This window comes from Rana temporaria, chromosome 1 (genome assembly GCF_905171775.1).
Source record: "Rana temporaria chromosome 1, aRanTem1.1, whole genome shotgun sequence".
NCBI lineage: Eukaryota > Metazoa > Chordata > Amphibia > Anura > Ranidae > Rana > Rana temporaria.
This window is the reverse complement of record NC_053489.1, coordinates 251554072-251564573: the sequence shown is the minus strand read 5'-3', so window position 1 is coordinate 251564573 and position 10502 is coordinate 251554072. Positions and strand designations below refer to the sequence as shown.

General features: G+C 51.2%; 1 protein-coding gene across 1 annotated transcript; it reads right to left on the bottom strand.

Moving 5' to 3' along the window:
* Nucleotides 1-1549: 1549 nt before the first annotated feature.
* Nucleotides 1550-7791, bottom strand: LOC120910539. Its single transcript, XM_040322330.1, has 3 exons — nucleotides 6640-7791; nucleotides 2348-2939; nucleotides 1550-1553 (listed from the first exon to the last, which is right to left on the bottom strand). The coding sequence occupies exons 1-3, from the start codon at nucleotides 7448-7450 to the stop codon at nucleotides 1550-1552; spliced, it is 1407 nt and encodes a 468-aa protein (XP_040178264.1). The 5' UTR covers nucleotides 7451-7791.
* Between the last annotated feature and the right edge of the window lie 2711 nt (nucleotides 7792-10502).

Below are 10502 nucleotides of genomic sequence, written 5' to 3'. Positions count from 1 at the left end.
AAAACATCATCAATATATCATCCACACATATCTTACATAAGAAAGATACTTGTAGTAACCTCAATAAAATGTCATCAGAGCCCTGCGGGTAAATGTTCAGTAACTTCCTACCTGTTAGGCATGTCAGTATTAATAAATGTCCAATAAAAATCCTCATTTTGGGAACAACTCTGCACATTTTAGAATTGATTTCTAGACCTGGGGCCGCTGTACTTTTATTCTGGTCAGTGTTGTAATACTTGGAAATGACGGAGAATTATTTGCATATAACAGCAGATATCTACACCACTGACTGCTAATACTGGTCCCATACTAATGACTGGGAACCGGGAGACTAGGTTCCCGATCAACTGATGATTGTGACAGCCTCTGATTGGCTATCACAGTGATCAGTCACAATTCAGTCTGTGTCTTTTTCTCCTCTTGATTAGAGAGAAAGATGCATTGTTTGATTAGAAACAAAGAAGTGTGTGTGTGTAAAATATATATATATATATATATATATATATATATATATATATATATATATATATATATATATATATATATATATATATATATACATATATATACATAAAAAATAATAATAAAAAGAAAGGAAAAAAATAGCTCAGGTTCTGTTTTAGGTCAGGATTTGGTTCAAAGATCATGGTCAGCATCAAAGGTCAGGGTCAGTGTGTTTTAGGATTAAAACATTTTTTTTTTATTTAGTATCAGTGTCACTTAGTAAAAGTGACAGTATCTGTGTCAATATGTTTTAGGTAGGATAGAAAAAGCAAAATGTGCATCTTATTGGGCCCTTCTACTGGTACAAACAACAAATATAGTATACACATATGTGGTATCCCTGCGATTATCAGGAAGTGGAGAGCTTATTTGGGGTTGTTTTTTGGCAGTAGGATAATGTATAAGTAAAGGCAGAACTTTTTTTTTTTTTTTTTAGCTTTGGTTAGAGTGAAGTGCAGGTTTAATTGCTGTCTGTGTCCCTGTTAGGGAAATTCCACTTCTTTCATTGTCCTGTTTACCATGACTATGGTATACCAGAATACACCCTGACCGCTAAGACCCTTTTACAGTTAATACCCCACATTAACCCTTAATAAATAATGAGACCACCACTTAATGTTGGAGTAAAAACTGGCCGTAGCAGCCTCCTTTATTTTAAATACTCTTTAAATAATAAATAACCAATAACATAACAACAAACACGTAAAATTCCTGAGATAATACCTCTCCTAAATGGTGTTGGACTTTGCAGGACCCACTAACCACTAAACTTATTCACACTTTAACTTTTTAACCTTGTAACTCTTTATTTGGCACTGCGGTGTCCTAACCTCTGGTCATAGGCCTCAAGCCGAAACTGGCTCAAAGACGACCGTTGACCGCAGTGCCCCCAATTCACCAATCTTCCAGCTACATTAGTAGACTGGGAACTAGAAACCCCTTCAGAAACCATCCACCACTGGGTACTGGTGTCCATCTTTGGGGTAATATCTTCTCCTGCAAAGTCCGAAAAACACCCGCCACTGCCACGACGATGTAATCCTCACCTGTAAAGAAACAAACACAAAAACAGCACCCAAACACATACCAAATTATCAAGTACCATCAGTCCATATTTTCTACCTCAAAACTAGGGAGGGTGGGTGGGAACTTTGCTCCCCCACGCCTGTCTGCCCGGGAAACTGGCTGGTGAGAGATATGTGTAAACTCCCCTCCCACAGCTCCTGCTCCTCCTTCCCCCCCAGCTACCAGGGTTCTGTTAACCCTGTCATGGCCGGCCCTACGCTGACTTGCAGTTGGCTCCGTGCCTCACTTGACTATGGTATACCAGAATACACCCTGACCGCTAAGACCCTTTTACAGTTAATACCCCACATTAACCCTTAATAAATAATGAGACCACCACTTAATGTTGGAGTAAAAACTGGCCGTAGCAGCCTCCTTTATTTTAAATACTCTTTAAATAATAAATAACCAATAACATAACAACAAACACGTAAAATTCCTGAGATAATACCTCTCCTAAATGGTGTTGGACTTTGCAGGACCCACTAACCACTAAACTTATTCACACTTTAACTTTTTAACCTTGTAACTCTTTATTTGGCACTGCGGTGTCCTAACCTCTGGTCATAGGCCTCAAGCCGAAACTGGCTCAAAGACGACCGTTGACCGCAGTGCCCCCAATTCACCAATCTTCCAGCTACATTAGTAGACTGGGAACTAGAAACCCCTTCAGAAACCATCCACCACTGGGTACTGGTGTCCATCTTTGGGGTAATACCTTCGGGTGCTGGTGGCGGGTGTTTTTCGGACTTTGCAGGAGAAGATAACACCTTACCTTCGGGCGCACCTCCACACCCTCATTGCTTGTTGTACCCCCTCCTCTAGGCGCAAAGCCCACATGTCAATCCCCACGTCCGTGAGGTGAACACCATCACTCCTGAGGTAACGCCAAGGGTCAACCTCCAATTCCGGGTGCCGAACCACCAGCCCCCCGTTCCTTAGCACAAAACGCCCCACATTCCTGTTCAGCTTCCTGCGTGCACGATTCACCGCGTCTACCGACCTCGCCATCCTCCACGATGTCCTAGCCACCATGTCCGACCACACCACTACCGTCTCCGGGAAAGACAACCGGAGCCGCTGAAAGTCGAATTTAATATCCCGCGCTATCTCCAGCATAGATCTCACCCCAAGATCATTGCCCCCAGCATGAATCACTAGCACATCCGGAGGTCTGTCCAAACGTGCCCATTTGTGAACCTCCGGCACAACTCTGCTCCATAACATCCCGGGTACCCCCAACCACCGTACCCTCGCCTCCTGTCTCGAAATCCCCAGTTGCCGACCGGTCGGGCGCGCCTCCGCCCGTTTTTCCCCCCGAACCACGTAAGAGTGGCCCAAAATCCAGACCAACAAAGGTCCAGTACCTGAAAGACAGTAAGCAACAACAAATAACTAACACATCCCCCAATACAGCGACACCCACGTTTCAAAACAGTCATCTAACTCATTTCCCCTTATCCCAACAACAACTCCCAAACTCTCACCGCAAATTTGCCACCAGCTGCGGCCTAACATATGAACGAAACCTCCTCGATTCCCACCTTCCTATCCTCTTTATTGCGTCCTCCCCTAGTCCATTCCTTGCCGCCTCCGTAGCAGCCCCAATCCTAAATGAATGAGCCGAGAACTCCCTTGCAACCAGGCCCAATTCCCCCAGACACTTCCTAAACACCGCCACAAACTGATATCTCGACAGCGGGGCCCCATTTTCGTGTACCAAAAAGGTGCCCCCAACCGCCGGACGGATGTCCAGATATTTCCGGACCAGCCCCACTGGGCAAAGTTCCGATCCCTCGATCGGGAACACCTGGACTGCTCTGCCCTTGCCACTTTGGTCCGTTTTGGACCTTCTGAGCCACAACGTGACCCCCTCCGGGGCCCAACTAACGTCCGATGCCCCCATGCCCCCTTGGACGATTCTCGACGGGCTCACCAACTCGCCTATCCTAAAAGCCCCGAAAAATGCCAGCGCAAATGCCGCGCGAAACAATGTAACTTCAAAAACGGACGAACCCACAGTGCCCATCCTATCCATCAACCCTTTTAAAACGTCGAAAGACACAGGGCGGCGCGTATCCAGCCGCCGCCCTTGCTTCCTGTACCCTTTCAGAGCCTGGCGCACCCAGAAATCCTTTGTAAAATCTGGCAACCCCTGCCACTTGAATAAAAACGCCAAACCGGCCAACTTCTTATCCAATACCGACTGAGACACTCCTGCCTCGATATTCCTGGACAAAAAATACCACACCAACGTCCTCACCTCCGGTCCCGAGAGGTGCACCTCAGATTCCATTACCAAGCTACTCCATTCTACCCATACTTTTTCATAGGCCGCCCAAGTACCCGCACTCACCGATTTTTTAATCCAGGTGGAGATGATTCCAATGGAATCTGCCACAGCCACTCCGGACAGGGGACCCCTCGCTCCTCTGCTTCCGGCACCAACTCCCGGAACCTGTCCCACTGGAACCGAGACAAAGCATCAGCCACGACATTTTCAACCCCCGGTAAATGCACCGCATAAACAAACACATTCAGCTGCAGACACCGCAGTACCAAGTGTCTCAGGAGCCGAATCACTGGGGGAGAGGACGCGGTCACGCGATTTATCACCTGCACGACCCCCAGGTTATCCCCATGGAAGCGCACCTTCCGATCCCGGAAAGACGTGCCCCACAACTCAACCGCCAGCACCACTGGAAACAGCTCCAACAGCACCAAGTTTTTCGTAAAACCCGCAGCCAGCCAGGACTGAGGCCAGGGGCCCGCACTCCACTGTCCTTGAAAAAAGGCCCCAAAGCCTGATCCCCCGGCCGCGTCTGTGTACAGCTCTAGGTCAAAATTGCTGACCGGGCCAGACATCCACAAGGCCCTACCGTTAAAGGCCTCTAAAAAAGAGTGCCAGACCCACAGGTCCTCCCTGTGCTCCTTCACCAGCCTTACATAGTGGTTAGGCAAACTAACCCCTGCCGTGCTGGCTGACAGACGCCGACAAAAAATTCTCCCCATCGGGAGGATCCTGCAGGCAAAGTTAAGCTTCCCCAAGAGCGACTGCAGCGCTCTCAGTTGTACCTTACGCATGCCAATCATCCCCCTGACCTCCGCCTTGAGGCCTTCCAACTTGTCCGCCGGCAGCCTGCATTCCATAGCCTCGGAATCGATAACTATGCCCAAGAACTGAATGACCGACCTAGGCCCCTCCGTTTTGTCGGGCGCCAGTGGCACCCCAAAACGCTCAGCTATGTGCTCCAGCGTGGCCAACAGAACCGCGCAAACCTTTGACCCCGCCGGTCCAATGCAGAGAAAGTCATCCAGATAATGGATAACCGAATCCACCCCCGCCACGTCTCGTACCACCCACTCCAAGAAAGAACTGAACTGTTCGAATAATGCGCAGGACACTGAGCAACCCATGGGCAGGCACTTGTCCACATAGAATTTGCCCTCCCAGTGACACCCCAACAACCGAAAGCTGTCCGGGTGCACCGGCAACAGCCGGAAAGCCGCCTCGATGTCCGACTTGGCCATCAACGCCCCCCGGCCGTACCGCCTAACCCAACTCACCGCCGCGTCGAACGAAGTGTAGCACACTGAACAATCCTCCGCATTAATCGCGTCGTTCACCGACCCCCCTTTTGGGAAGGAGAGGTGGTGTATGAGCCTGAACTTGTTTGGTTCTTTCTTCGGTACCACCCCCAACGGTGAAACCACCAGGCCTGCTAACGGAGGGGACTCAAACGGGCCACCCATTCGGCCCAGCCCGACCTCCTTACGGAGCTTCTCGGAAACCACTTCCGAGTGTTGCCTAGCTGAACGTAAATTTTCGGACATTGGCGGAATCACGGTCAAATTAGCAGGGATACGAAAACCAACTGTAAACCCCTCCTCCAGGAGCTGGGCAGCCGCCCTGTCCGGATACCTACCGAGAAACGGCAGCATCCTTTTCACCATCACCGGCGTGCTCCCTCTTGCCTGAAGGATCTCCGGAACGGCCCTTGCCCTGCTTGAAGCAGCGGGAAGAGGGGTGATTACCCCCACACCCGGAGCACTCATGCTTGTACCGGCACGACCCTCCGAATTTGCAGTTTCCCTCGTTGAACTGCCAACAAACCCCCTTTTTCTTTCCGGCCGACTGTCCCAGGGAAGAGGCCCCGCCGGCCCCCCCCTGAAAAAACGGCGCCGACGTCCTCGGAGCCGTCATAAGCCGCATCCAAAGGCTAATGTCCTTCGCGTCCCACCGGATGTCCGGCCTAATCGCCCGACGTTGCCTAAATTGCTCGTCATAACGAAGCCAACCCGTGCCCCCATAACAACGATAGGCCTCGCTAATCGCCTCCTGGTAGCTGAAGAGCGCCGAACAGTGTTCGGGGTTCTTCTCGCCAATCACGCTGGCCAAAATAGAATAAGCCTGCGACCAATTCGCAAACGTGCGAGGTATGAGCCGATACCTCCGCTTTTCCTCGTCCTCCTTTTTGGAGTCCTCGGGCTTCACCCTATCCAAGTTGAATTTCTCCAACGGTAACAAAGCGAATATCTCCACATATTCGCTCTTCCAGATTTTTTCCCGAACCTCTTGTTTCAAATGTGCCCCCAGCGGCGCATCATAACAAGTATACACTTGCCCCTTTGCTTCATCCGCTAACCGCACCAAATCCCGCTTCTTGCCTGCGGCCCCTGCCGGCTCGGCAGTCCCTGCCGTCTGTGCCGCCGGTCCTGACCCCAAGCCACCCCCATTCGCCTCCTTCTCAGTCACCACTACCGCCGTTGGGGCAGCTGCCGCAGCCGCCGCAACCCCCCCTCCCGGCCCCCAAGCCGCGGTCGGGCCCGCGGGGGGTCTGTCCCCCCCTTTAAGCTGGCTAACCAACGCCTCTAGCCCCGACAAAAATCTCTGCAACCCCGCATCCACCCCAGGATTCCCCACCTGTGCGTCCGTAACCTGGGAAGATGTCGCACTGCCCCCAGCCACCGCGGGCACCACCAACCTATCCCGGGCCCCCCCCACCCGGCCCCCCACAACCACATCATCACAACGTAAATTTGAAACATATGTGGAAAAGGACTCACCGGGCTGCGTGGAAGCAATCCCATCAGCCGATCGTCTGGAATCCCTCGCTGTAGGCACCGTCCTGGGCACGACCTCCTCCTCCGAACCGGACAGCTCCCCATCCGACTGGTCCTCGCACAGCCCCTCTTCCCCCGATGATGACCCCCCGGGCAGCTCGGTCCCGGCGGCCGAAGGCCCAGGGCCGGATTCGCTCTCCCTGCGGGCCCTGGACCCGTGAGCGGATTTTGCCGGCGCTTTCCTGCCAGGCGTAACTCTGCTGCGGTCTTCCTGCAAGTGGCCAGCCGTAGCAGCTGAGGGGCTAGCCACCGTAATCTGGGATCCCTCTCGCCGAGGCCTGCTGACCGGGCCCGTCTCCACCTGCTCCACACGTCGGGCGGGCACGGCCGCCGTACCTGAGCCCCCCGGCCGTCCCCCCCTCTGTCCTTGGGTGCTCCTGGTCCCCCCTGCCGGGCCCTCAATGACCCCCGTAGCCGGCGCCGCCGCACGCTTTGCGGGGGAGCCCGATGGGGCCCTGTTCCTGCCGCCTTCCGACCGCTGCTGACCAGGGGATGGGCTGGGTGAATATCTGCGGGGGGGGCGCGACGAGCGCGACCGCGCGGTCCCCCGGCCGGTGTGACTGGGCCCCGATAGCGCTGCTTCCCCACCGCTCTGAATAATGTCCTGGCCCGTGTGGTTAGGCCCCGACGGCGCCGCGCCGCTTGCTGCCCCGTTCTGAGGGAGAAGTGTCCCCAGCTGACGCTGCAGCCAGTCCTCCCCCCGCACCGCCGCCTCAGCCCTAAGCTGTGCAAACAGGGCTTCAATCCCTGCCATCTCGCCGCCCCTACCTGTGTCCCAACGCTTGCTGTGCAGAAAAATCCCAGTTGCAGGCTGTACAGACCATGCAGCTTTTCTCCCCGCGCAGAAAAAACCCAGCTGCAGGCTGTACAGACCATGCAGCTTTGCTCCCTGTGCAGAAAATCCCAGCTGCAGGCTGTACAGACCATGCAACTTTGCTCCCCCACGCCTGTCTGCCCGGGAAACTGGCTGGTGAGAGATATGTGTAAACTCCCCTCCCACAGCTCCTGCTCCTCCTTCCCCCCCAGCTACCAGGGTTCTGTTAACCCTGTCATGGCCGGCCCTACGCTGACTTGCAGTTGGCTCCGTGCCTCACTTTATCATCAAAAGTGAAAGTAAAATACATCAGAACAGTAATAGAGGAGATATCTTCCAATGGGGACACTAGTTCTGGTGATCCTGGGGACACACTAGGATTACCTCACTTTGGACAGATTTCCTCTCACTTCCTGTACCAATTGCACACAGATGACAAAAAAAAGACAGGGGTTATAACCCTCCCTCACTCTATCCAAAATGAAAAAGTTATACCTTAAAGCATTTGTAAAGGTACTTTTTAAAATAAAATTAAAAAAGCATGTTATTCTTACATGCTCTGCGCAATGGTTTTGTGCACAGCACGGCCTGAACCTCCTCTTCTTGGGTCCCTCATCAGCACTCTGCTCCTCCTTCTCTTTGTGCAACCCCAAAACAACCCACTTGCTATGGGGGCACACCTGCAGACTCGCTCCCAAGCAGGGCTGTGTGCATCTATTGACACACATAGAATGGCTCAGCTTCACCCCCTACTTTCTACTCACAGGATTTGATTGACTGCAGCATGAGCCAATGGCTCCTGCTACTGTCTCTGTAAGCAGAGAGAGAGGAGAACTGGTGCAGACAGGTACAGCTCTGGATTCAGATAGGGCACTGGTAAGTTTTTATTTTGGGGGGGGAGCGTTAGGAGGCAGTACAAACACTGGGACATTTTTTTTACCTTAACGTGGATGTAAACCCTTCGTATACCAAGTGAAGTTAAAAGAAGAAAAGGCACACATCCTCCCCACACATGCAGAGGTTGCCTATGAATTGTTTAGCTGGCTGCTAATCTATTTCAGTGGTGGCTGGTGCTCAAATTTTTTTTGGGGGGTGCAAACAAACTAAAGAATTCTGGAAAAAAAACATCAATTGCAGCCTCACTGTGCCAATCAGATGCAGCCACTGTGCCAATCAGATGCAGCCACTGTGCCCATCAATTGCAGCCACTGTGTCTCATCAATTGCAGCAACTGTGCCATCAGTTGCAGCCACTGTGCCCATCAAATGCAGCCACTGTGCCCCATAAATTGCAGCCACTGTGCCCATCAAATGCAGTCACTGTTCCCATCCATTGCAGCCACTGTGCCATAAAATGCAGCCACTGTGCCCATCAAATGCAGCCACTGTGCCCATCAATTGTAGCTACTGTTCCCATCCATTACAACCACTATGCCCATCAATTGCAGCCACTGTGCCCATCGATTTCAGCCATTGTGCCCATCAAATGCAGCCACTGTGCCCATTAAATGTAGCCGTTGTGACCCCCCCCCCCCACGCTCGCTCGCTTTCTAAACGGCACTTACTTAATCTTGGTGGTGGGTCAGGCAGCAGGTGAGGGCAGTGAGCTGTGGGACGGGTAGTAGGTCAGGTGACGGCTCCTGTGTCCTCCATGCTTCCCATGCATCTCTGTTTACTTCTGCTACGTGTTCAATAGGATCGCCTTTGCCTTCAGCCAATCGGGTGACGGGTATGAGACCTGCGCTTCATGATTGGCAGAGAAGCGGTTCAGTGTAAGAAAAGTGAATATTTATTTGCTTTTCTAACACACCTGGGTGGCCTCCAAGTGCAATGCTCTGCACTCCGACTGCACCCTATTTTGAAGCCTATTAAAGCCTATGGCTCTAATTAGGTGTTTCAAAATAACACCCCGCTGCTGTAATTCAGGCACCTGGCATCCTTAAAGGGGCCAGATGCCTGAATAGGTGGCCACAGCGGCCATGGATAGATTCATGCTATGCATGAATCTATCCATTACTCAAATCGGGGGGTGACGTAATAGAGGAGGCGGCGCCTGTGTGCCCTTAATGGACGGGCCGCCACTGATCTATTTATAGCAACCTCCTCCAACACACACTTCAGGCTCAGATCTCCCAGAATCTGTGAGAACTTATCAGGCTGATAACACAGCTATGAAGGAAGAGACAGCTAAGGGCTCTTTGAAGAGAGATAAGAAAACATTACAGGTAGATGTGCCCAGCTCAAATTTTATAAATCGCGTTTACATCCACTTTAATGCAGGGAAAGCATTATGGAAAAAAATGGAAAGGCTTTAGATCAACTTTAAGGTAATAGCAAAACTTTTTTATTTTTTTACTATTTTGTGCCACTATTCCTTGTCTAATAAAAAAAGTCAAAATCCATTAGCATTTACCACCATATGAAAGTCCAAATTGTCCTGACAAGGCATAAGGCATAATTCACCTAGATACACTAAGTAGTTTTAAAAATATGTAAAGTTTAAGACTCGGTTCACACTGCCGCGACCTGAAAGTCACGTGACTTTGCTAGGAGACTTCAGTGTGACTTCAGTGCAACTTAATGCAACTTGAAGCGACTTTGAAGCAACTACAGGGAATGCCTGGGTAATCTTCCTGTAATGTTGGATCCAAATCACATCAATTAAGATAAGGATCTGAGTTGGAGGAAAATTCCATTAAAGTCTATTAGCCAGATTCAGAGAGACTTAGGCTGGCGTATCAGTAGATACGCCAGCCTAAGTCATAATTTGCGTCGGCGCTAATTTAAGCATATTCTGGTAACGAGATACGCTTAAATTAGGTTCAGATACGAGCGGCGTAAGTGTCTTACACCCTCGTATCCTAAAGTGTAATTTTTAGGCTGACCGCTAGGTGGCGCTTCCATTGCGGTCGGTCAGTAGATACGCCTATTCACGAACGTACGCCCGGCCGACGCAGCACAGATTTGCTGTTTACGTAACGCATTAGCAGGCC

Coding starts and splice junctions, on each gene's coding strand:
- LOC120910539 (XM_040322330.1), bottom strand. CDS start 7,450: ATGGCAGGGATTGAAGCCCTGTTTGCACAGCTTAGGGCTGAGGCGGCG. Junction 2,940..6,639: donor GATTGCTTCCACGCAGCCCG/GTGAGTCCTTTT, acceptor ACTGTCTTTCAG/GTACTGGACCTTTGTTGGTC.